Source organism: Fusarium solani (genome assembly GCF_023522795.1).
Source record: "Fusarium solani strain SB1 chromosome Unknown bctg00000002, whole genome shotgun sequence".
In the NCBI taxonomy this organism is placed as follows: Eukaryota; Fungi; Ascomycota; class Sordariomycetes; order Hypocreales; family Nectriaceae; genus Fusarium; species Fusarium solani.
In genome coordinates, this window is record NW_027072155.1 from 4,753,726 (window position 1) to 4,778,806 (window position 25,081).

At 52.9% G+C, this 25,081-nt stretch overlaps 11 protein-coding genes across 11 annotated transcripts; 6 read left to right on the forward strand and 5 right to left on the reverse strand.

Annotated features, from left to right (window-relative positions):
* Positions 1–421: 421 nt before the first annotated feature.
* On the forward strand, positions 422–2,344 carry MRS44_005463 (uncharacterized protein; the record flags this gene model as incomplete). The annotated part of the gene is made up of 5 exons (XM_065622622.1): positions 422–741; positions 839–1,775; positions 2,096–2,188; positions 2,245–2,251; positions 2,307–2,344. The coding sequence occupies 5 exons, from the start codon at positions 422–424 to the stop codon at positions 2,342–2,344; spliced, it is 1,395 nt and encodes a 464-aa protein (XP_065478694.1).
* A 1,524-nt stretch (positions 2,345–3,868) lies between these two features.
* On the forward strand, positions 3,869–5,029 carry MRS44_005464 (uncharacterized protein; the record flags this gene model as incomplete). The annotated part of the gene is made up of 1 exon (XM_046268015.2): positions 3,869–5,029. The coding sequence occupies one exon, from the start codon at positions 3,869–3,871 to the stop codon at positions 5,027–5,029; it is 1,161 nt and encodes a 386-aa protein (XP_046124534.2).
* Positions 5,030–5,495: 466 nt separating this feature from the next.
* MRS44_005465 (uncharacterized protein) lies at positions 5,496–7,384 on the forward strand (the record flags this gene model as incomplete). Its single annotated transcript, XM_046279774.2, has 4 exons — positions 5,496–6,009; positions 6,059–6,181; positions 6,231–6,486; positions 6,532–7,384. The coding sequence occupies 4 exons, from the start codon at positions 5,496–5,498 to the stop codon at positions 7,382–7,384; spliced, it is 1,746 nt and encodes a 581-aa protein (XP_046124533.2).
* A 324-nt stretch (positions 7,385–7,708) lies between these two features.
* MRS44_005466 (uncharacterized protein) lies at positions 7,709–8,609 on the reverse strand (the record flags this gene model as incomplete). The annotated part of the gene is made up of 4 exons (XM_046281723.2): positions 7,709–8,032; positions 8,081–8,188; positions 8,338–8,432; positions 8,546–8,609. The coding sequence occupies 4 exons, from the start codon at positions 8,607–8,609 to the stop codon at positions 7,709–7,711; spliced, it is 591 nt and encodes a 196-aa protein (XP_046124532.2).
* A 1,593-nt stretch (positions 8,610–10,202) lies between these two features.
* On the forward strand, positions 10,203–12,242 carry MRS44_005467 (uncharacterized protein; the record flags this gene model as incomplete). Its single annotated transcript, XM_046273192.2, has 5 exons — positions 10,203–10,205; positions 10,255–10,468; positions 10,526–11,135; positions 11,507–11,531; positions 11,805–12,242. The coding sequence occupies 5 exons, from the start codon at positions 10,203–10,205 to the stop codon at positions 12,240–12,242; spliced, it is 1,290 nt and encodes a 429-aa protein (XP_046124531.2).
* Positions 12,243–12,779: 537 nt separating this feature from the next.
* MRS44_005468 (uncharacterized protein) lies at positions 12,780–14,155 on the forward strand (the record flags this gene model as incomplete). Its single annotated transcript, XM_046268013.2, has 2 exons — positions 12,780–13,212; positions 13,257–14,155. 2 exons carry the CDS (start codon positions 12,780–12,782, stop codon positions 14,153–14,155), a joined length of 1,332 nt encoding a protein of 443 aa, XP_046124530.1.
* Position 14,156: 1 nt separating this feature from the next.
* Positions 14,157–14,480, reverse strand: MRS44_005469 (uncharacterized protein; the record flags this gene model as incomplete). The annotated part of the gene is made up of 1 exon (XM_065622623.1): positions 14,157–14,480. The coding sequence occupies one exon, from the start codon at positions 14,478–14,480 to the stop codon at positions 14,157–14,159; it is 324 nt and encodes a 107-aa protein (XP_065478695.1).
* Positions 14,481–14,749: 269 nt separating this feature from the next.
* On the reverse strand, positions 14,750–15,757 carry MRS44_005470 (uncharacterized protein; the record flags this gene model as incomplete). The annotated part of the gene is made up of 1 exon (XM_046277868.2): positions 14,750–15,757. The coding sequence occupies one exon, from the start codon at positions 15,755–15,757 to the stop codon at positions 14,750–14,752; it is 1,008 nt and encodes a 335-aa protein (XP_046124529.2).
* A 549-nt stretch (positions 15,758–16,306) lies between these two features.
* On the reverse strand, positions 16,307–17,879 carry MRS44_005471 (uncharacterized protein; the record flags this gene model as incomplete). The annotated part of the gene is made up of 2 exons (XM_046268014.2): positions 16,307–16,577; positions 16,624–17,879. The coding sequence occupies 2 exons, from the start codon at positions 17,877–17,879 to the stop codon at positions 16,307–16,309; spliced, it is 1,527 nt and encodes a 508-aa protein (XP_046124528.2).
* A 1,332-nt stretch (positions 17,880–19,211) lies between these two features.
* MRS44_005472 (uncharacterized protein) lies at positions 19,212–20,908 on the reverse strand (the record flags this gene model as incomplete). The annotated part of the gene is made up of 4 exons (XM_065622624.1): positions 19,212–19,570; positions 19,660–19,718; positions 20,306–20,488; positions 20,634–20,908. 4 exons carry the CDS (start codon positions 20,906–20,908, stop codon positions 19,212–19,214), a joined length of 876 nt encoding a protein of 291 aa, XP_065478696.1.
* Positions 20,909–22,790: 1,882 nt separating this feature from the next.
* Positions 22,791–24,595, forward strand: MRS44_005473 (uncharacterized protein; the record flags this gene model as incomplete). The annotated part of the gene is made up of 3 exons (XM_065622625.1): positions 22,791–23,285; positions 23,343–23,794; positions 23,848–24,595. 3 exons carry the CDS (start codon positions 22,791–22,793, stop codon positions 24,593–24,595), a joined length of 1,695 nt encoding a protein of 564 aa, XP_065478697.1.
* Between the last annotated feature and the right edge of the window lie 486 nt (positions 24,596–25,081).

Below are 25,081 nucleotides of genomic sequence, written 5' to 3' on the forward strand. Positions count from 1 at the left end.
CTCCTCAATAAGGACAATCCCAACAGCGCAGAACCTAGCTTCGCCAATCCAATCTCATCTCATCCCATCCTGACCTGTCCTATCCCATGCCCATCCCACACCCAGACAGGGCAGGGCCATCTCTCTCCCCCAGACGAAACCATGTCTGGAAAGGAAGCTTTCGTTCCAGCGAATCGTTGCCGCCCTGGCCGCTGCGCATGGGCATGGGCTTGGTGCTTGGTGCTCTCGGACAAATCTGTCTTATTAGTCCGCCTCATGATTGATATCTTTAAACAGCCTCGTCCTCCTCGACGTTGTTGTTCTTGTTTCTCTCTCCTGTCTTCATCCTCCCCCCTTCCCTTCATTAGCCCTCCTTGCCAGTTGGGCTGTCCTTCATTAATCCTCCCCCCGTGATTGCCCATGAGATTCTGGTCAGCCTGACATGAGCCAAGTTATTGTCGACCACGAAACGCGCGTAGAGATCCTCCAGATCCGACCCAAGGGCTTGACCCTCTTCGACGCTCTATACAACTCGCTCGTTCTCAGGAACACGCTGCCATATCTCCCCGTGTCTGGCCTGCTGAACCTTGCCGCGACCTGCCGCGACCTCCGGTACCTCATCTTCCAGACGCCGGGCGTATTTCGTCACCTCGACCTCACGCGGGTTAAGACGGCGCACTTCGGCACCACCAACACCGAAGCTGAGCGTAGTCTTTCTGTTTGGCGCAATGTGCAGCTCTCCGAGTACTTGACTGAGGATGAGTGAGTCCCTTCCCCGTCATGAGCTATCTAACCCCCTGTCGCTGGCGCTGCGACCACTTTAATGACCCGCTAGCTAACTGACGATTCCCACTTACAGCTTCTACGCCGGGCCCTTGAGGGGCATCTTTTCGACGCTCAAGCAGCGAGACATTCTCCGCGATGTTCAATCTCTGATCCTCGACGGCCTCTCGGTCACGGCCGAGCTGTGCCACGAGATTATCAATGACCCGACCTACAGCGTGCGCATGCTCTCGATCCGCGATGTCAAGAACCTGAACCACGGCAAGCTGCGCGCCGCGCTGGCTTATGCCTGTCGCAGCACCCGCCCAGAGGGTGCCCCGCGACTCAAGGCTCTGTACATCTTTGGTTCCAAGGAGCCTGCGACGCCTCTGCTCCACGACGCCGACACCACCAAGATGTCGGTCGGCGCAGGCTGGAACCACAAGAGTCACAAGGCACTGGGCGAATCTCTTGAGGGTGAAGCCGACGCCTGGTGGTCTCGTAAGGGTCGGATGCTCAGCAATGGCATCGACGCAGACTGGGCACAGTGCCTTCTAGCATGCCAAGGTCTCATCTCCTTCGATGCCGTGCTGTGCCAGGGCCCGCGCCACCGCAACTCGCCAGCCTTTGGCAAGATGCATCTGCGATATGCCTGCAACCCTGCTATCGCCACCTTTGCAGTTGGCGGTTGCGCGTCCTGTGGCAAGGCGCCCGAGGGCCTCATGAACACTGAGACGACGCATCCTTCAGCACTGCCGCTGCTGTCTCCGCCGCCGATCCTCTCGTCGTCCGTGCAGGCGGCCACTACGCCCCGGCCCGGAGGCCAGGCCTTTGCAGCGCGATGCGCCGACTGCCTGAGGGACAGGTTCTGCGTGACGTGCAACAAGTGGTGGTGCGAGACTTGCTACGAACCCTTCGGCCATTCTCACGGCGTGGGCATGCATGAACCAAGCGTCACGATTGTCGAGTATGACGGAAGCTGGAACTCGCTGGACCAAGTGGAGCCGGCGCCGGCAACAATGACCAAAGCCAAGGTACGAGACGGTCTCTGTAGAGCCTGCACCATGGACGTAGGATCATCGACCTGAACGAGCACGCACCGTCATTCGCATTGCACGGGAAATAAGCTGCCGCTGCTGGTTTAGCAAAAACCCCCCTGGCGAAAGAAATTGTATGCATCTGCTCTATGGTGGTGATTCCGAGACGAGCAATAATCCATCTCCTTTGTCTATTGGTGTGGCATGTTTGCTGACCAGAAACACAGGCCCGCGTCTCACGAAGCTGCTGGGAATGCGGCATGAATGTTTGTCTTTCCTCTGCCCATCGTTATCTACAATGCTGACCCTGACGATAGTGCGATGACTGCATCGAGCGCACGCAAAAGATCTGCAGGAAGTGCTGCGGCGGATACTGCCTCACGCACAACGAGGGTTCCTCGTCGTCTTTCGTAAGTTGATCCTTGATGTCGTATTGTAGAATCGTATGCTAACCACATCTATATAGTGTGATTGTATGTAACTCGGTCCCGCTTGACCCCCTTGACTTGTTACTGACCGACTGATTAGGGTGCTTCTCACGAGGTCGAGGCCTCACGCGCGTCTAGGCCCTCAGGGTGAAACCTCAGTCAACGACCGCTACAGCGGTGAAAATGCGCGTGAGGCCCCATGTGTTGGTTGTTTGCTGTTGTATCAGCGAGCGACAGGCGCGTGAGCCATCATCACGGACAAGGGACCTGGACCTGCAAGTCTGACAGGGCTGAGCTGGACAAGCAGATACATCTCCGTCCGTCACACCACTCACGGAGATTTATGTGTCTCGACAAATGTTTTGGAACCTGGGAACGGTTTTCTGTAGTTCCCTGGTCTGAATAGGCTAGGGGGTTTGTCTATGCTCAAGGGGAAAACACACACGGACATCTCGGAAGCGCGATCCCTGGAATATGGGGGCGTGGTTCTAGATTGCGCCTTTGGATAAGGGGAGGATCTTGATACCCATGGGTCATTGTTTGTGGTCTATTAATGGTCGGGCGCATTGAGGGCATGACTGAGGATACACATGCTGGGAGTTTTCTTTTTGGCGATGCACGACTTGTTTTTGCTTTTGCGTTTGCTTTTTGGTATGAACGACGGTATGGCTTGAATATGGGATTCTTTTGATGGGACTTGAGAAACATGGGTTTCTGGAGTCAAGGAGCAAACAGGATGGATGAAACTCGCCTCTTTTCAGATACTCACCACTATTCGTTTGGTAATTGGACAAGTCCCCCCTTTCTCTGAGATTGAATCATACGATTCTCCTTGTGATCTTCGGGTTTAAGGAAGCGCAATGGTTGACACTCGATAGCTTGTGAAAGTCCCATCTGGCGTCATCAGTGGTCCCAGATATGGGGTGATGCTATTCCAAGCCCCCGCTTGGCCATCGACGGAAGAGGATAGTCCGACGGGCGGGCAATAGAACGGAGATGGATGACCGACGGGTGTGTCTGTTCAGATGATCCATGCAGTCATCGAGGTCATCCGGTCGTTTAGAAGCTGACCTTTTTTTCTTTTCGAATTGGAGAACTCACCTTTTCTTCCTCCTCCATTTTTCTAGTGTTATCGCGTCAAAAATGTCACGCACACGCTCTGGAATCATTGGCAACCATCGACTCGACGATGGCGCAAGTGCTTGACTCGATTACGCACTTGAACTAATTCTGGACTGGGCCGGACCCTCGGAATCTCTTGGTCATGATTCATCACAAAGAACACAAGGAAAAATGCGATATTCCGCGATCGCGCTTAATTGCGGCGGATCGGATCGGGATGCAACAAGAGTGAGGCTAATATGTGAACCCTTGAGAGCTGACAAACGCAGAAGGACCCCTTATTTTGATGTCTTTTCTTTCAATTCTGTAGAGTTTACTCAAGATACTCTCAATTGCTTTCTCTTGTCCTTTCCGATATCGCCGAGCACTTCCCGAAGCTCTCTCTTGTGAATTTCTCTCGTGCTTCTCCACAAGCCGGCCCGCGCCGATTACCTTTATCGGAAGGACCCTGAGAGACCCAAACCGAAATTCTCGCTCTTTGCGATAACCTACCTCTCGCATATCCACCCTAGATCGTCATTGGCGATAGCTTCAGAAGCAATGGCGACGCTGCGAAAACCCCTCTCCGATGTCCTGCCTCCTCTAATACTCGGCACGGCTACATTCAACCACCAGTATCATCCCGATCCGGCGCACATGCCCTATACCGACATCGTCGGACGCGCGCTCGCTCACAATATCCTCGGCTTCGATACCTCGCCCTACTACGGTCCCTCCGAGATTCTTCTTGGCGATGCGCTGCGCAAGTTGACACCTCCGCCGCCGCGGGAGGGTTACTTCCTCATCACAAAGGCCGGCCGCATCGCGAGCGACGAGTTTGACTACTCGCCTGCCTGGATCCGGTACAGTGTGTGTCGCAGCCTGGAACGGCTGGGCACGCCGTACTTGGACCTGGTGTACACGCATGACGTCGAGTTTGTGTCGCCTGAGGAAGTCCTCGGTGCGGTCATGGAGCTGCGACGGTTGAGGGATCAGGGCTTGATTCGATATGTGGGCATCAGTGGGTATCCTGTCGATACGCTTGCCTCGCTGGCCGAGATGATTTTGCGCGAGACGGGAGAGCCGCTTGATGCTGTTCTATCGTATGGACACTTTTGTGTGCAGAATAGTCAGCTGGGTGAGAAGGCTCTGCTGGAGAGGTTCAAGGATGCTGGGGTGGAGTGTTTGTTGAATGCTAGCATGCTCAACATGGGGCTCCTGACGACCCGTGGTGTTGACAATAGTCCCATGGCGACTTGGCATCCTGCGCCTGGAGAGCTTCGGCAGCTGTGCTCTAACCTCTCTATCATTGCGCAACAAGAGGGCGAGCACCTGGAAGAGGTAGCCATCCGGTGGGCCCTGGAGAACTGGGCACGCGTAGGATCACCCTTCGGCACCAAGCTCAACCCGGGATCCTCAAGCCGTCTTGGCGTAAGCGTCATGGGCGTCTCAAGCGTCGACGAGCTTGAAGAGACGTGGAACCTGTGGAGCAGCGTGGTAGGTCTCGCAGACGACGAGAGCGCCGCGCAGCGCAGGGAGAAGATTGCCAGTATTGTAAAGGACAAGATGTGGCCAACTCTCGGACGTTGGAAGGATTTCGAGTGGGAGAGCGGCGGGCCCAAGTTTGTCAATGCGAGGGTCGAGATGGGGGTTGTTCCGAGGGATGGGACGGCTGAGAGGTGGCGGTTGATACCCAGCGTGTTGGACACGCCTAAGATTTAGGTAGAGCAGGGAAATGAAATGACTGAATTTCTGCGTCTGTTTGTCTCTAGCATGATGATCTTGCACGAGCGTGACCTGATCTTCACCTAGAAAACCGGCATGTTCACGCAGCTAAGAGCCTTAAGAGACGGCTGAGAAACAAGCTTAACATTTCGTTGGACAATCCAGGGTAGATCTGGAGATGATGTGGATCTGCATATCGTATCTCGCATTCGCAGATTCCTAGTCTAAACGCCACCTTGCAACTCCCATGTAGATCCTCATGGGGTACCTCAAATCTTTAGACAATCATCCAATGCGGATGTGTCATGTATATGCATCTCGTATTTCGCATTCAGGACGCGAATGCATCTAGATGGGTTTCTGGGAGATCAAGATAGGAGAGGATGGAGTATAAGAGCGTACTGGTTGTTCTGGGTGAAACGGCAATATGAGTCTGTAGAGCAATCAATTCCTCACTACCAGCATGACTCTATTACGATCGTTTACCTTTATCCTGTGTTTGACAACTTCTCTTGCTTGGGGGAACCTGAAATGTCGTCCAGAAGGCCCTGTTCTTCCACGACCTGCAGCTCTTGCTGAATCCGCCGTCTTCAAAGAAGCAGCAGCCAACCTAACAGACACCCTCGACGCTGCCGTCTCCGGTTCCATCACCGCAGGCTGGCCCGTCGAGAATGTCTCATTCTCGCTGGCCGTGATCAGCGCCGATCAAGACGAACCGGGCGTTCCCATCTGGGAGTATCACCATCTCGCGTCTGCCAATGAGAACGGTACCAAGAATCTCGATAGGGATTCTCAGTATCTCATCGGGTCGGTGTCCAAGGTTATTGCTAGCTATGTGCTCTTGAAGAGTGGCGTTGATTTGGATGCCCCAGTGACAGAGTTTCTCCCGAAGCTGGGTGATGAGAAGTCGACTATCCAGTGGAGGGATGTGAGCTTGAGGATATTGGCATCGCATCTTAGCGGTGCGCCTGCAAACTGTGAGATTCGATACCCTCGGAGTATTCAATTCTCACTGACAAACTTCAGATGGCTTCTCCGAATTTTACGTCTTAAAGGATGTGTTCCTCTCCATCGGCTTTCCACCAGTCGAGGACAGCGACTACCCACCCTGTGGTGTTATTGGACTCAACAAAGGGTGTTCGCATCAAGGTGGGGGTCTACACCATGCGTGGCAGTTCATATACTGACAGATACCCAGATTATTTGACCGGAGTGACAACGTCGTATCCCCAAACGGGGCCGAATGAACGCCCGGCCTACTCAAACATGGCATTTGTCATTCTCGGTATGGCCCTGGAAGAATACACTGGAAAGAACTTTACCCAGCTTGTGAAGGAGATTGTTTCTGGTCCTCTGGATCTCAAGAATACTTATCCTTCCCCTGGAGATTCTGACAAGGCTGTCATCCCTCCCGGTGAGAGTAGTTGGGGTGCAGACTACAAGGAGAACACCCCGTAAGTAGCCGGCGTTTTCAGGGAGACCAGGGCTAACAACAACAGTGCGGGAGGGCTGGTCTCTTCTCTCTCAGATCTGTCCAAGTTCTCGTATGCTTTACTCTCTCGGACCATCAATCTCACTTCCACTGAGGTCAACGCCTGGCTGAAGCCTGTCTCTTTTGCTGGCAACGAGTATACCATGACCGGTATGCCATGGGAGATCCTTCGCTCTTCGAAGCTTACCCCAGACCATCCTCACACTGTCACCATTTACGGCAAGAGCGGTGGTGCTCAGAACTACAGAAGCCAACTTGACTTTGTCGACGAATATGGCTTTGCTGTGGTCCTTCTCACAGCTGGGCCTATGAAGGCGGCGCCGATCCTGAGAGATGCTATGCTTGCTACGTTTGTGGCTGCTGCAGATGCGGTATCAAGAGAGCAGGCAGAAAAGTACGAGCAAAAGTTTAGACACAAGGGTGGCAAGGGTCAAGTCCCCGCCGAAGCGTCCCTCAAGCAGGACAAGGACTCGATGGTTCTAGCTTCACTTCGCCGTAACAACACGGATATTTTAGCAGGTCTCGCTAAAATATGGACCTTCTCTTTAGGCGACTTCCTCCCTACAGTAGGCCCAAAGATTCGCGTCTTCCCAAGCGGCCTCCGGGAGACGACGACCCTCGATGGCAAACCTGTCACCAAGGAGGTCTGGCATCTCTGGCCTGATATCGGCTCAGACTTCAAGACGGATCTGCCTGGAAATATGATTGAGGATATGAACTGTGTGGGTTGGACGATTCAGGATTGGGTTCATTATGGAGGAGAGCCGTTGGATCGGGTGGTGGTATATGTGGGAGAGGATGGTGATGTTGAGGGATTCGAGGTGCCGTTTTTGAGATCAGGGGTTTCGTATCCTTCATAGATAAGCCGCCAGCTTTAAGTAAACAGCCTCTAGACTTGCAGAGGAAATTTTTGACTGTTTTCCCAGGCTATCAACTATTCGGTTGTCGCAATGAGCCTTGGGACCAATGCCTTGTTACCTTGCAGTCCCCCTTGTCCCCCCTAAATCCTGCGCAATGCTCATCGCAACGCAACTGATGTGTTTGCCAACATCGATCTTGCTTCTCATCTTGTGTTTTCAGACCTAGCCTAGCCGTTCAATGAGCGTCACCATGTTCCTGCCCGATCATTTAATGTCGTCGAAAGTCGGGAGCTTCCAGCGCGATTCATCCTGTCACCGTTAGTTCTACGTATCCATCTTGGACTTGAATGGCAACCATACAAAGTATCCCTGCTGCCGCAGAAGCTGTTCCTCATCCTCGTCGGTAAATTTGTTGTCCCTGGCCCGCCTCTGAAGCATCTCGCTGTTAAAGTGTGGAGGCGCCATGCCCTGCAGCCTCCACCACTCGCGTGGGGTCTCGTATACGTTGGACTCCCACTTGAGACCCTTGGGCTTCAGGACAGGCCGGACGACATCATCAAGCGCCTTCATGAGCGGCTCGCCTTCGAACCCGGTTCGGATGTTGGCGGCGGCATGGTATATGGAGATGGTGACCGAGTCGTGGGCAGGCTCGCCGCCAGATCAGAATTCGTCGGGATCGAAGGAGATGAATTGTACATGGGCGAAGAAAGCGGGTAGTCCGAAGGTCGTGTAGATGTTTGCCATGCCTTTGGCGAGCTTTTCCTTGTCCTCGTGGGTGAATGCACCCTTGGTATGCTGGAAAACCTACCTAGGCATGGTTAAAGGTGAAGTTGACAAAGTTGCTTGTATTGTGTGGTTGAAAGTTGTTGGAAGTCGTGCTGGCGGAATATCGATTTCCAACGGCCTTGGCTTCACTCATATATATACTTGTATCAAGTATACATGTAGCGTACAGTATACCGTGCCTCGGGGTTTAAGAGTTTAGGCTGAGGCTTACCTCCTCTTTGGAGGAGATTTATGCTCGGGTTTGAGTACCGGATATGGTTTTCTATGGAGCAATTCAGAGCACGATGTTTCTTCAACGTCCGTCATTACTGGACCAGCGTCATGACTGAAACAGAGCATCGTGAACGGGCTTATGATATTGATATCATATCATACCATGGATAGCTAACACTGCACCAAGAACCAGGGCGACCTTGATACTACTGGCTACAGGCATCATGCCGATTACAATGATCGTCGGCTATGATGTGAGTTCAGGGATCTTCCAAAAGAGATTTTGCCTGAAGAACCAAAACGGAAATGTTGGCCTTCCTGTAGGAGCCCTGGTTGACTTGATCTCATTGGTTAACGAGGGACAATTCTGTTCTGTGATTTCCCCGCTTCAGGAGATCCCGTCGGCCAACTTTATTCAACAGCCATCAAAACTCCGACGGCGTTTTCATGGTTGACCTCGCCTTGAAGATCATAACTCATTCCCATCAGTCTGGGCAATTACTTACTCGGGATTTTCTATGCTGGTGTTATCTAATAGTCCCGAGTCAAAAAAGACGGTGTCTGGGTCCTCATCCGACGGAACGTCATTTATGCACCATGAAATGCCGTCCTTGTTACCGCACCTGTGGTAGTGGCACACGACCAAGAACCCATTTCATTAAGTGGAAGTGTCGACCTAAATTAGAAGTTGGAGCCTCTCGGCTCGGGGAAGCCGTATCGGCAAAGGAAGTTGAAATAATCTCGGTGATCCCGAGAAATACATTGGGGATTTTGATGAAGCTTCATCAGGCCAAGAAACTCTGCTTATATATCAACCAAGATAGCGAATTTATATCCAAATACTCCATACCATCCCTTCAAAGTTCGCGTACAGGGTTTAAAGAGTCTCGGAGTCATTTCGTAACCTACTACGCTCACCTTGGGTTTTTGACAATGAACAGGGCCTACCATTTCATTCGGCCTACTTATTCAATAGTCCGAGACTTGAACACGCGTCTTGGGGATTTGCCAGGCTCGTATCGACTCGGGGTTCTGATCCCCCCTCTTACTCCACTACCCGTGACACCGTATAACATCACCTTCCACGACATGTACACTTAATTAAACAATCATATAGTATTAGGCAACCTATATAACTAAACAAACGATTACTTAACTCTAGCAGAGTCTAGATCGGTAGCAGTCTGAGTTGTCATATCTGCGCCTGAAGCTGGCACTTTGCCAGCTAGGAATAACAAACAAAGAGGAGAAGTCAGGTAGTCATGGGTACTTTGCACCCTCCTATGAGCCATACGATGACAGGGTGCCATAGAAGTGGGTACGAGAGAAAGAACCCCGGATGCCGTTAGTTCCCCAGTTCTTGGTTCTGGGAACATGGAAGGCCCAGGCTACGATGGTGTGGAGAGCTTGGATGAGTCCGCTTCGTCCTTCACACCCTCTTCCCTGATCTTCATCTAGTGAGGGGTGAGTTTCTCTACCCCGCCTTCACGTCGGAAGCTCAACCAGTGCCATGGCCCAGGAGTCCACATGACAATCCATGAAGTACTCCGCCTCAACTGTCCAGTGCCTGACACTTCTGCAACCTCGGGTTCAACATACGATGAGTGAGATGTTCATGCTCCTCGTTCAGTCCTGCCGAGGTTCTCGGTTGCACAATAACTACTTCTTATGTCCACTATATGAGCATTCCATGCCACAATGTCACCCTATATATCATCATAGCCACAACCTGTTGCCGGCTCTGAGCAGTAACCTCGCCGACCCCTTCGGCACTTGAGTACACCAGATTTCCCAGAAGCCTTCACAATAACCCTTCAATATGGTAAACGTCATTCGCTACTTAGTCTCCCCAAAGGCCTAATGAGAATCAGCCCCAATACAAGACCATCAGCGTGTCGCCCACTGCCCCAGGTGTGGTGAGAATCGTCATCCAAAATGGTGCTTCCAATCTGTGGGACTGGGATCTCATGGAGGAAATGGCCAATGCACTTGAGTCTTTGGACGACGATGTCAAAGTCGTCATCTTCTCGAGCAACAACCCATACTTTTTCATTGCGCATTATGACTTGAGACAGTCTGGCCCAGGTACGTGAAACCCTACAGCCGCCAGACCTGTGGCAACCCTAACTTTATCCAAAACAGATGGCCCGTCCATCGAAGAGCAGGTATCAGTTACTTTTCACAAGATCCTCTTCAAGATCCTCAAATCGCCCATCATCTTTATCGCCGAGGTCGATGGCATCGCTCGCGGGATGGGCAGCGAGTTTACTCTGCACTGTGACATGCGCTTTGCCGGCAGAGGCAAGACCCGCCTCGCGCACCCAGAGTGCAGAATTGGCATCATCCCCGGGGCAGGAGGCGTCCAGCATCTTGTCGAGCAGATTGGGCGTGCCCGGGCTTTTGAATACATCCTCACCGGCTATGAAGTTGATGCCGATACGGCAGAGAAAATTGGCTGGATTAATACGGCCTTTAACTCTGAAGAGTTGGCCCAAAGGGTTGATGACATTGCCAAGAGGATTGCTCTGTTTCCAAAGTCCGCGTTGTCGGCCTCCAAGGCCAGCATCAATGCAGCTTCTTGCCCCAAGGAGGCTGATACTCTTCGAGACAGCGAGACCTTTTTCAATCTCATTAGGGGAGAAGAGCACCAAAAGCTGGTTAAGAAGATGTACGAGGCCACGAAGGGCTTGGACTACAAGAATGGTCCTGTTGATGACGAAACGGTTATCAAGGCCCTTTACGGGGAACAGGGGTCAGTGTCGACCGCCCTGTAGCAATAGCTTCACGTAGTAACGTTGCCTGCACAGACATAATATGACTCGCTAAACAAGGGAAAATGAGTCTCAAGAATCCCAAACTACTATTGCCTATGTGATACGTCCACTTCAGGGGAAGTTACCCGACCCGAGCCATGAGGGCACAGCCAGGGCAGACCCACTAATCCCCGCCCAAGACGCCAAGACCTACCTGATCCGGTTTATTAGAGATCTCCGAGAGGAGGAGCGGCTAAGATTAGTGATCATACAACACCCCTCCTCTGGATAGCCTCCTCATCCTTGATAAAGTCCGACGGAGTTTCGGTACCACGTCGAGTTTCACGCACATTGGATTGAATCTACGTAGCCCTTTGCAAGATACTTTACGAGCGGTCAGCTGAGTTTGGGCCTGCTCTCGTGACTCCATAACCAAGCATTGTGATTAAAACGGAAATCAATCTCAGGGGCTAGGTCGGAGGATGTCATAACGCATCGAGCTCGGTCACTTACACCGTCACAAGTGTTTTGTATCCCGCTGTCATTTAGGAATCCCGTTGCGCTCCTGGGATTATGAGATCTGCTGAGGTGTGGCAAGTGTCGAGTTATGCGAACCTCACCGCTTGCCAGGACGAGACCCATAGATGGACATGTTATGACGGATCCAGGGCAACCTCTCGCATCAAAACCATCATACGAACCACTACGAGCAAACACAAGACGCTCACGACGTGATTCACTACGTAACAACGCGTCCTGACTTCGAAGCAGACCGTATTGCTATCTGGGGCAGCAGCTTCTCTGGAGGCATTGCTTTGATTGTCGGTGCAATCGATCCACGTGTAAAGGTGGTTGTCGTGCAGGTGCCTTTCGTCTCGGGCAGGTCAACCAGGGAGGCTTTGCCAAAGTCTGTCATCACTCAGACCTACAATGACCGCGACAAGGCATCAGCTTCAGATCCGACTTACATGCGGATCTTTCCCGATAGCTTGGAAGAGGCCCAGAACCCTGCCAACGGGACCATCTTGGGGACAGAGGAGTGCTGGCGTCGTCTTCAAGTCGTCAAGGAAATGGGTCATAAAAAGGAAAACAGGGTCACTGTTTAGAGCTTGTTACACGCAATCCGAGCTGAACCCAGCGCTTTCATCCCACAGATCTCTCTCAAGCCGCTATTCATGACGGTGTGTCTTCAGGATTCGGTGATTGATCCGCGGATTTAGCTCGAGGTATTTGCTAGAGCTGGCGAGTCGAAGGAGCTTCTTGAGCTAGATTGCGGTCACTTCAATGCCTATCGAGATGGATTTTTTGAGGAGAACATTGCCGCGCAGCTTGCTTTCTTGCGCAAATATTTGTAGAAGGGATGGAACCCAAGTTACGTGGAGCTGTGTTTTTCAAGGATTTAGAATAAATAAATGGAATATCCAAGTATATTTGACGGAATACATAACAACATTTGAATCCATTGGCTTGTTCAATTGCATCTTGCCTGTGGATGTATGAAAAACTGATGAACTGACGTCCGCTGATCGGAGTTCATGATCACGGCGGCTGCGGCCCCACTTTCCACGTGAAGTCGTGTTCGCGTCCAACTCTTGACACCTCCATCATTACCAAACACCACCTCAAAACCTTGACAAGGCGTCATGGCGGGAGGACGCAAAGCCAAGCCCGCGCCGCCAAAGGCCCCGACGACGACCCTAGTGCTCGACAACGGCGCCGACACCATCAAGGCTGGCCTTGTACGCGACGGAAAGATTGACGAGCCTCGTATCATCCCAAACTACATCGCCCGCGACCGCGCGAGAAAGGTCTATGTCGCCTCCGAGATTGAAAAGTGTCGGGATTTTGGGGAGATCCAGTTTCGGAGGCCGGTTGAGAAGGGGTTTATTGTGAATTGGGAGGCGCAGAAAGAGATTTGGGATCGGGAGCTGTTCGAGAATGCGACGACAAAGATTGATCCGGCCGAGACGAGGCTGATACTTGCTGAGCCGCCGAATGGATTGCCTATTCTACAGACGAATTGTGATCAAATTGTGTTTGAGGAATATGGGTTTACAAGTTATTACCGTGGAATAGGTATGCCCACCTCTCCTGATGCTTGACGTCCAGCTGACCTCTAGGCCCAACATTCAATGCCTACCACGACATCCAGAGCATCTTTCGCACACCCCAAGAGAACCCGACCGTCGCAAATACGCCCGCCGAAGCCGTCATGGTAATCGATTCCGGATACTCCCATACAACCGTGACACCACTCCTCCAAGGCCGGCCCTTGCATTCAGCCATCAAGCGACTGGACGTCGGCGGAAAGGTCCTCACCAACTACCTGACACGCCTGATCTCGCTTCGACATTTCGACATGCGAAACGATACCTACATCGTCAACGAGATGAAGGAGCTCTCCTGCTATGTTTCAGCAGACTTTAAGGCGGACCTGGAAAAGTCATGGAAGGGTACTCGAGGAGACCGAAGGCCGGATTACCTGACTGGAGGAGGTATCGCCAAGGACTATATCCTGCCCGACTTTCACACTCGATCTAAGGGTATCCTCTGCGACTACGAACCTTCACGACACTCGAGAGCGAAAAAGGTTGCAGCCCAATCAGAGGAGGACGCCTTGACGCTTCGCAACGAGAGGTTCACCGTTCCCGAACTCTTGTTCAGTCCATCTGATGCCGGGATTAGGCAGCCCGGCTTGGCGGATCTTGTTCAGGAGTCATTGAACGAACTTCCCATCGGACTCTGGCCGAGTCTTCTCGCCAACATCATCGTCGTGGGAGGGAATACGCACCTCGACGGCTTCATCCAACGACTGCAGAAGGAGGTTGTTCAGCTGGTGCCCGACGACTGCATAGTGCGTGTCGCGAGACCTGCTGATCCCATAACCAATACCTGGTATGGCGGTGCAAACCTGGCAAATCATCCTCACATCAACAAGTTGGCTGTGACGAAGAAGGAGTATGAGGAGCACGGCGCAGCATGGGTTGCGCGCAAGTTTGCGACTGGCCTAGGAACTTGATCTACAGCCACTTTGATCGACTAGATCTAAGAGCAAAGGGCTTGCCGATGCCTAGCCAACCACAAGCCAAGCCGAGGTGCATCATGTCCAGAAGCACTTCGTGTCCTCCGGATTCCCCAACAACCTTCCAACAGACGCCGTCGCCGTCATCCGTCGGCCTTACTTGGGCCTCCCCGACATCGGCCAAGCCAGCTTGGGCAAGGCGAAGGCGACGGAAGATCCGCGATGCAAGCCTGCCGTGAGGTGATCTCGATTCACCTCTGCAAGCTGAAGTCATGTCGACGCCCCGTACGTATTCGGGCACACCGGTGGAGGACGGCTTCATTGAAGCGCCCCTTGGAGTCTGCACTCCCTTTTTAATGCCGGGGTCTTCTTATCCAAGATTGTTAGCAAGCCGTTGAGCTTAGTGATTCCGTGAAGAGGCTTCGCCGACGTTGTGAGTGGTGTTGCAACAGTGAGTGTTGCAATAGTCAGCACTAGGAAGCATAGTGCCATGGAGAGATATTCGGTAAACAATGGAATTAAATAATTACAGCCTATTTGGTATCTCCCGTCCAACAATCATTATAGTCTGGTATCTTATCGTCGTGCCCTCTACTTTTGAACTCGGATAATAATCTTGCCTCCATTTGACCCCTTCTTCAGCTGCTCAAACGCCTTTCCTGTCTCCTCATAGTCAAAGACTGAATCGACAACTGTGCGAACCTTGCCCTCAACGAACCAATCTCGGACTTGTTCGATGTCTTCGCGTTTGTTGCTGGTCATGTAGCTGACGAAATGGTTCTTTCCACCACCGAGGAATGTCGGCAGCATCCTCGTCTTCATGATGCTCATAGCGCTGCCTGCTGAGACGTGACCACCGACAAAGAGAAACTTGCTACCGTTGAAGAGAAAGTTGTCGGAGAAGGCGTAAAGGTTGGAGGGTGAGTCGCCAACGTTGTCGACGCAATGCCTGAAGACCTGCCCCCGCTTCTTGAGCTCGGCGAGAACGTCGCTTGTCCTGTAGTCGATGATGTCATCGGCGCCGAGACTCTTGCACAGCTCGGCCTTTGCGGTTGAGCAAGTTACTGTAACCTCACAGCCGAGAGCCTTTGCGATTTGGATGCCGAAGAGGCCGACACCGCCGGAACCGCCGTTGATAAAGACCTTGTCTCCGGCCTTGACGTACGGCGCGATTGTCTGGTACGCCGTAACGGCCGCTGTCGGAGCTCCCGCCGCCTGCTCCGTGTCAAAGCCGGCTGGGAGAGTGGCATACCCATCGCGATTCACGACAACAAACTCAGCCAAAGAACCTCCCGCCTTTGTCGGGTCAACCCTAGCCATGACGAGATCGCCCACCTTGGCCTCGGTGACGCCTTGAGCGACCTCGACAATGCGACCGGCGAGGTCCATGCCGGGGATCTTGGGGAAAGAGGTTATGGCCCTCGAGGCGACGCCGAGCTCGCACATCTTGTAGTCGGCTGGGTTGAGACCCGCGTGCGAGACCTGCACGAGGATCTGGCCATCTTGGAGGTTTGAGGGGCGGGGGATGTCGGTGCGGAGGGAGAGGATCTGGGGGAATGTGCCAGGGGAGGCGGCTTGCCAGGCGCGCATTGAAGCCATTTTGAGTGATTGAAGAGGATGTATTAGATAGGTAGTTGTTTGTTTGAATGTTGAATTGATGAATCACGTCAGGAGATGGCTTCTATATCTATTCATGTGCCGCGTCGCGGTGGCGGTAGATAAAACAAGTCCGCAACCAACAAGTCCGTAAGGGGCAAACGTTTCCGCTTCTTTTTTGGCAGCGGAGTTTCGGGGGCCCCGATCGGAGTTTGGTGGGATAGAAGAGAATGCGAATTGCCGATCAAAGAGGCTGCAGTATTATTGTTATTTTAATGCCGGCATTTGTCGAGAACTATGTGATTGCTATTATGGCTGACGGATTATTTCGAAGACGACACCAAGTTGATAAAAAAACACCAGTCAGCGAGACTCAACTCTAGCTTCAAACGTCAATGACGTCTTGCAAATTCTGTCGACGTGCGGCGGAATTCATAGTCGAAAAAAAGAGTCAAGTGGAGTTACCGAGGTTCGTTTATTCTCCAAAATTGGTAAAAAGTCTATCTCTGAAGAGAAGGGGATATGTACTAATCTAGGCATAGGCCCGTCCGTCTAGTCGTGACCTTTGGCTGCCATCTCTGCGATATCTCTGGCTGCCAAATAACGTCCTTCATACTGTCGCGCAATCTCACCGAGCTTCTCGGCTTTTTCCTTCATGGTTTTGTCGGAGAGAGCGTCGAGAAACGCTTTACCTAGAGATTCGGCTTCCCAGGCTGGGGCCGTGTCTTTGGTTGGCCAGATGCCCACGCCCCGATACTCGGCTGTCGCCGCGTAGTTGTACGTGTCGAACCACACGGGGAGGACGACTTGGGGGACTCCGTAACTAAGGGTGTTAGCAGAGAAAGATCTTAGTTACTGACGATACTTACAGGATGGCTTCGTTGTAGCAGTTTGCGCCTCCGTGGTGGACAGCCAATTTGACGTTGCCGGTCGCAAGCAATGACGTTGGATCAGCCTTGATCCAGGACTCGATGCGGAGCCGTCGACTGTCGAAGTATTGCTTCACGGGCTGCAGGAATGAATCGTCATATTCGCCGTGCTTGACCATCTTCCATAGAATCTGCGCGTCCGTCTTTTCGAGAACGGGAACGAAAGCCTGCGCCATTGAACGCGCCTGAGTCTCGTCGAATCGCACGCCACTGCCGAGGTTGACGAGTATCGTCGGCGCCTTGGACAGCCACTCGGCCATCTCCGCATCTTGCTCCTTGAGGGGTGCAGTCTCGAGGACGATGGGACCGCAGTATTTGGCGTTTTCAGGGACTGCGTGCAGAGGGAGGCTTGCCTCGGGGATGGTGCCTGACAGCAGAGGAACGTCTGGCCTGTCCCAAGCCAGAGAGTCGATTGGGTTCTTGATGCCTTTTTCTTTGAGGTACGGCACCATGCTTCGAACTCTGGGACCGGATATGATGGCGTAGTCGATGCGGATCTCGAAGTAGATGTTTGCTGGGATGAGGCGCCAGGGGAGGGGGAATGGGTAGCCAGATCCCGTGGAGGGAAACTTCCAGAGCATGGCTGCCCATGGTTCTTTGTGCACGCACGTGTCGATGAAGGAGTTGGGCGTTACGAATATGTGTTTGTAGTTGAGGTCCTGAGTTGCTTCAATTCCCGGCTTGAAGAGGATATCGAGGACGACCACGGCAGGGTCAACCTCCTTGACTACATCGAAGATGGTTTTGTATAGGATCCAATGTTCTTCGGCATCCCAGGGGGCAGCGACGGTCTGTATGTCCTTGACAGCCCGTTTTATGCCCTTGAGCCCAGGCACATTCATGAGACCAGCGACGCTTCCAAAGTAACGCAGATACGCAGCCACGATACCCGGAGGAGGTAACTCATGCCAAATAACAGGCTTTGACTTGGTATGCTCAGCTGAAACACGGTCGACCTTGCGTTTGAGGTCGGGAAACGAGGCGTAGTGTACTTCCAGGTCTGGATACTTTTCCAAGAGGGCGTGGCTTGTGGCTAGGTGGACGTTGGAAAAGCCATCGTGGGCCGAAGTTACAAAGAGGACGACGTTTTTGCGGCCAAATTTTAGAGGTGGTAACGGTGTTGAGGGACGGTTTGCGGCCCAGAGGCCGAGGATGGCGATGAGGATTGCGCCTGTGAAAAGGCCTCTTCTCAGCATCGTGAAATAGATTAACAACTTGGAGAATTAAGGAAATCTGAGACATTTCACTGTCAAAGGGTCCATCTACGTTTTTACATGCAGATGTTACCAGCCTGATTATGCCCTCCCAGAGCCACATCTGGCCATATACTGCGCTGTCTGCTGCGGTCAGCCTCCATGGTGAAGTTATTCCCTGCAAATAAGCTTAAATGAGGTTTAACTCGAGTAAGCAGAGAGGATCTTGGCATAAGCTTCCAGGATTAGTTGGGTTAATTGATAGCGTTGATAGGTAGTCAAGATGTCTGAGTGTGTCCATTTATTGCGCTTGATAAGGCTTTGCTTGTTTTTTGACGAGTTGTAGGGCAGAGGACGATGTTGGGTGATTGGGGGATTATTTATTAGTGTTTGAGGTGCTGCCACGCTGAAGATTGCTGACTGTACGTGAGGAGAGGTCAGCCACCAAAATTATGATGGAGGGGATAAATTGAGGGCATTCCCAGAGTGCGCCCACACATTTAATCTCGGTTGACGACTTCGAGCGCAGCGAGGACGGCACTCCACAGGAGGCCCTCGGCAGAGCCGCCGGAGGCAAACACCTCAAGAGCTTTAATAAACATTAAAAAAGCGAGACAAAGGAATGAAACAAAAGAAAGACATTTGCATAGAGATATGTGATGAGGTTGTCTTGTCGGTCAAGGTCTAGGGTGTCTTGCATGTCACGACATCCATCTCAAACAAGATCCGATCCGATCCACCAGGTGAGACATTCATTTCGGATGTAGATCTTTTTAAGGCTTCGCGCAAGAATTATGCTAATATTCACATCAATTAATCACAATATTCACATTGTTAGAATGCAGCAACGCATAGTCTACATATTTTACATTTTTATTGATCTCGTGGCCTCATCCTCTTCTGTTGTAGGGTAGGATATGGATCTACACGGCGATGGATCGATTGACTCTGGCAACGCTCACGACCCCGCTGATTGACAGCGGCGAGCGGAAAGAAGACGGAAAGGCAACGGTCACGATGCAGCGGAAAGCAAGGAGAATGAATGATAACCGCGATACTCATGGTCAGCCACGCTGTCATTTGCTGGCGGTAGCGAGTTGAGGACGATCGATTGACGATCTTGGCGCCTTGGCACACCATGGTGATGATGGGCAGTGAGCATGATGGTGAGGTGTGGTGGCTTGTCTATAGGTGGCTCGATGCGGCGTCTAGGAATGTGTCTTGGCATGCCCTCCCCTTGGGATTCAACGTTGCCATGGATTTGAGCGAGGGAGGGAGTGATTGACTGCGGGGAAAGATGGTGGCTGGCGACGATCGATGCTGGTCTGTGGTGTCTCAGACAAGAACAGACGTGATTGTCTCAGACCATGACTCTTCAGTCTTCACACGAGGGAGAAATGGCCACAGGCCTCGACCGAAAACAAAGGAGAGCGACGCATCTGGGAAAGGAGAAGCAAGAATCTTGAATGCCCCACCGCTTCGGAGGAACTCTTCGGCAATGGCAAGGTGAGCGAGTGAGGATGACCGGAGCCAAGAGGAAACAGGAGACACCAGCTTACCTCGTGACTGGGCACTTACGAGCTGACTGGAATGGGAGGCTTCACAAAGACCAAGGCCCGGAAATAGAGGCATCGCTGACGCCGGCCGGACCGTTACCACGTTTGGACAGGCACCCGAGACCGAAGGTTTCGGTCCTGAAGAGAGATTACAGAGTTCTTAGTCAAAGACTTCGTTCTCGGGTCTCGGCCGAGCAAGAGCAGAGTCTGTACCGTCACGAGCGCACCTTTGGCGTAATGAATTGGCATAGAGGCGACGGGAGGTGGGTCTTCGGCCGGACTCTTTCTGAAGCCATCGTGCGTGTGCGTGTCAGAGGATTTCTAAGAACTTGCATGGGCGCCACGAGGAAGGGGGGGACCCAATTACAGCAAAGACCTTGCAGGGGAAAGGTAAGGGGCCCCGGGATTGGGTGGGCAACTTTGTTCTCTACTCTATCTCCCTCCGTATTCTTTCTCTTTTTTCTCCAGACCTCGTGACCCCCGGCTTCTCTCCGTTTTACTGGATACCGACGGTTGGTTGATCAGTGGCGAGACAAGCGAGAGACAGGAGGAGCAAAAAAAAAGTCAAACGTGCAACGTTAAAGGTAAACAGGCTGTCGGGTACCCGCCCGTTCGTTGCATTGTTGGTCTGGAGCACTGTAATTATTTTTGGGTTGAAGCCGCAAACGAAGAGGTGTGGTCGTGCTACAGTAACTAGTCTACAAGTGAAGTGATTCCATCTCGGGCTTTCTCCCGTCGCTTACCTGCTTCATCTCTCGTCCTGCAGCTCTCCGTTGCCTCTTCCTCACATGAAAGGACTTTGTAAACGGAAGCCCATCCATGTAGGGTATGCACACACGCAGATTGGGTACCTATGGATGTGTACGTACAGACAGTACTGTAATCCCAATCCAATCCATCCATGCCGGCACCCATTCGCGGCTGCTGCTCTGATCGACCAGCTTGGACCACAAAGTGGTGCCGTCGCTTGAGCCCTCGTTGGTCCTGACGTTTCGGCCCGGACTTGTGCATGACAGGGCACGATTTCGAGTTCCCGTGACGATGGTGGCTGGGCTTCTGTTCAGTTGTAGTAAAAATTGACAGTTAGCTTCGGAGCGAGCTGTTGACTTCTGGCACAGCTGTCAGCTCATCCGAAATGTCCCCTTCTCGATCTGGGAAAATAAGGCCCCTTCTCGGCCAGACTCTTCTCCCCGCGACGCACCGGATGGGCTCGAAATCCGGAGAGTCTGGGGTTAGAGCATGCCGCTGTGCCGTGATCTCGGTGGCCGACTCGGAGGCATTTTCCCCAGGGGGCCCAGCTCTCTGGGGATGGTCAAAGTTGGTGTAGAGGGAAGAGGAGATGCAAGAAAGAGGAGGAGGTCCGATTCTTTTCCCCCAAGCTACTGACCCATTCGCATGTTCCCCCCAGCTGGGGAGATCTCCAGAATGCCTCAAGACTAGTGCCAAGCGGTGGCCAGCTCGGTCAATTACAACCATGCCATGCCTGCAGCCCCGGGCCCCAGGCAAGGTAGCGCGTAGAGTACCACCGAAAATTCGCCCATTGGGGGCCCTGGCTCTGGACTCCAAGGCTCTTCCCCGCGCAGTGCAGCAGGTTGTAAGGTGGTGTGTGGGCGAGAAAGCCCCTGGATGTCGGGCTCTGGCGGGTGACTGGCTGGATGGCCGCCTGTGGGAAAAGGGACCCGGGGGAAAAAGGTGGGTTGCTTACATGGAAAAGTTGAGTTACAGACGTCGCATCCAATCCTTGGAAAGGATCGTCGAATCCAGCGGGAGGACGGGGTTGCGGGATGGGATGGGATGGAGGGGTGAAAGCTTTGGCGATTTTTCAAGCTTCATTCTACGACGTGCTTTCAAGATTGACTTGATGTGATTTACACCAGACTGGACTCGAGCAAAAAAAGTGAACACTTTACCGTCCCCCCGGTTCAGCTTCCCTTGGCGACCCGTCCTCTTCCGCCCGCCGTCTCCCGGGGCTCTAGAACTCGCCATGGAAGCCCGTCGCCAGGTCCCGTGGGTAATAACGGCCGGCAGGTACTCGGCGCTTCTCTGGGCCATCTGGGCCGGTACAAACGGTTGTGGGCCAACCGTCCCTCCACTCTCATCGGCCTTACCTCGTAGCTCCCCTTGCGGCCGGGGTCCGCATCCCCACGCGATTCCCCAGACGCTGGGCGCGTGGAACGGCACATTTTTCTTACAGTGAAGAAGACGGGCTGAGACCGAGGCCGAGACACCACATGAGAGGGTGAACGAGATGCGATCTCGTTGTCGAGGTGAGCACCCGGCCAATCACGGCGGCGGCCTCCGGTGAAGAACACTGCAGAACACTGTTGAGCACCGCTGAACACCGCCAAACACTGCCAAAGTAGAGATAGTTACCCAATCATGACCGCCGATCACCTCGAATTCTGCAGTTTGTTGCAGCTCGCTCCGTGCCTAATCCGTCTAAACGGTCTCTGTCTCTGAATCACTAACACGACTTTTTTTTCTGATCTCACACACCCGCGTATTGACGATGCGGCTTGCACACACACAACACACACCCCCCCCGGGGGCGTCTCCGTGTCCGGGCATCCCCGTGCCTCATGCTTTCCAACAAGCTCTCCCCGTAACACGCAAGCTCAAGCTTCTGCTGGGGGGCGTGCATACAGTAGTAAAAAAGAAAGGCCATGTTCTGATCCCATACACACCTCACCTTCTCCCCCATGCCCCATACGTAGCTTGTACTCCCCCATGGGACGCCCACTCCTCCGAGGCATCGCGCATCCGAGAAAGGCTCGTGGACACCGTCCGAGATGATGCACCACACGCACACGCGCGCGCCGGAGTTGGCAGCTTTCCACCTTCTGTCACCTTGTTGAGCTTGGCGTTAGTTGGCAGGAGTCACCGGGAGCTTTGGCCATTCATTCCGCCGAACGGGTACCGGAACGTACTTGCCTCAGCTGGCCGCCTGCTGGGCTGCATGCAGGTAGATTGGATACGCTGATGCATGTCGAGAGGCAGGTGCAAGGGCGGAATAGGTAACATGCTCCTTCCTTCCTTCATGCCTCCTCCTGCCTTCCTTTCTGCTCAAGATTAAAAGACGCCCTCCTCCCCTTCTCGTGGAACAGTCTCTCTCACTTTGGTTCATCATCACTGTCTCACACTCTCACCTTCTACTACAACCCCCCTCTTGAAGCATATCCCCTCCTGTCTCTCTTACACCTGGGGTCTCTTCTTTCTCTGATTCATTATCCAACTGGGTCTCTGATCTGCACACAACTTCAGAGTCTCTGATCCACCTACCACCGAGCCAAAACATATACTGTGCTCACCAACCCCATCGCTGAAGTCGCCTCTGCAACCAAGCAGCAACATCTTCACCATGGGTGTCGACGAAACCCACCACGACGAGGGCGCTCGCAACCAGTCGGTCGCCCTCCAGACGGCCGATAACATCGACCAGATCGAGGCTCCCGTCACCTGGAAGGCCTACCTCATGTGCGCCTTTGCCTCCTTCGGTGGCATCTTCTTCGGTTACGACTCTGGGTACATCAACGGTGTCAATGGTTCCAAGTACTTCATCCACGAGGTCGAGGGCCTTGGCCATGACAAGCTCCGCGAAAGCCACCAGTCTCTGATCGTCTCTATCCTCTCCTGCGGTACCTTCTTCGGTGCTATCATCGCCGGTGATATCGCTGACCGCATCGGCCGCAAGTGGACTGTCATTACTGGTTGCATCATCTACTGCCTCGGTGTTGTTATCCAGATGATTACTGGCCATGGTGATCCTCTTGCTTGCATCGTTGCTGGTCGTCTCGTTGCCGGTATCGGTGTCGGTTTCGAGTCTGCCATTGTTATCCTGTACATGTCTGAGATTGTAAGTTGCTACCATGATGCCTCTGCCTGACATCCCTTACTGACACTTCTTTCCCAGTGCCCCCGCAAGGTTCGTGGTGCTCTCGTCGCTGGTTACCAATTCTGCATCACCATCGGTCTGCTGCTCGCCGCCTGCATCGTCTACGGAACTGAGGACTTCTACAACCCCAACTCCTACCGCATCCCCATCGCCATCCAGTTCCCCTGGGCTGTCATCCTTGGTGGTGGTCTCCTGTTCCTCCCCGACTCTCCCCGATACTTTGTCAAGAGGGGCCGCATCGAAGACGCCATTGACGCCCTCTCCCGTGTCCGTGGTCAGCCCAAGGACTCCAAGTATGTCCAGACCGAGCTGGCTGAGATTATCGCCAACGAGGAGTACGAGCGCCAAATCATTCCCTCCACCTCTTGGATCGGCAGCTGGGCCAACTGCTTCAGGGGCAGCCTCTGGGATGGCAAGTCTAACCTTCGCCGAACCATCCTCGGTACCTCTCTTCAGATGATGCAGCAATGGTATGTGCCCACCTTTCATTTCCCTTGGAATCCTTGACTAACAACATTCCCAGGACTGGTGTCAACTTCATCTTCTACTACTCCACCCCCTTCCTCCAGTCCACTGGTGCCATCGACAACAGTTTCCTCATCTCGCTCATCTTCACCCTGGTCAACGTCTTCTCGACCCCCCTGTCCTTCTGGACCGTCGAGCGCTTCGGTCGCCGCAGCATCCTCATCATCGGTGCCTTCGGTATGCTTGTCTGCCAGTTCCTCGTTGCCATCATCGGTGTCACTATCGGTTTCAACCACACCCACCCCACTCCCACCGACGACGACCCTGACAAGGTCACTGCCAACAACATCAGCGCTGTCAACGCCCAGATCGCCTTCATTGCCATCTTCATCTTCTTCTTTGCCTCCACCTGGGGTCCCGGTGCCTGGATCGTCATTGGCGAGATCTTCCCTCTCCCCATCCGATCTCGTGGTGTTGGTCTCTCTACTGCTTCCAACTGGCTGTGGAACACCATCATCGCTGTCATCACCCCCTACATGGTCGGCGAGAACCGAGGCAACCTCAAGTCGTCCGTCTTCTTCATCTGGGGAGGTCTCTGCACATGCGCCTTTGTCTACTCTTACTTCCTGGTCCCTGAGACCAAGGGACTGTCTCTGGAGCAGGTCGACAAGATGATGGAGGAGACCACCCCCCGCAACTCTGCCAAGTGGAAGCCCCATACCACCTTTGCCGAGACCATGGGCGGTGGTGAGATCTTCGAGAGGAAGGCTGTTGCCAAGGCTGAGCACGACGACTCTGCCGCCTAATCGAATACCATCTGGTTACCATCGTTTGATCTTGCAAAATGCATACATGAATCATTTATACCTACAAAGCTGGAGCAGTAGTCTGAGGAAGGAAGCGGAAGGAAGCGAATGTATATGAGCGCGTAATGTGTATATATCAGAAACAGACTGAATATGATTCCATGGAATTGATGTGGTTAATTTCATTAAAATTGATGCCCCTTTTCTTGAAGTGTGAGACTGTGAACAAGCATGCATAAAGTGTTGACTAATAGGAGAAGAAGAATACAAGCGATTGATTCTATTACTTCACATCCTGTCCAAAGATTTTAGAATGCAATAACCCAATGTGGGGAGGTAGGTGGCACGACCACGTAGACGTCATTCCGTGGTCCGCCTCTGCGTGTGACATGTACGACGTCAGTGTTCCCGTAGGGCAAGTCGGCAGAGGCTCTGTGAGCTCAAGAGGACGGATGCCGAGGTTTGTGATAGGATGGTTAGCCCAAG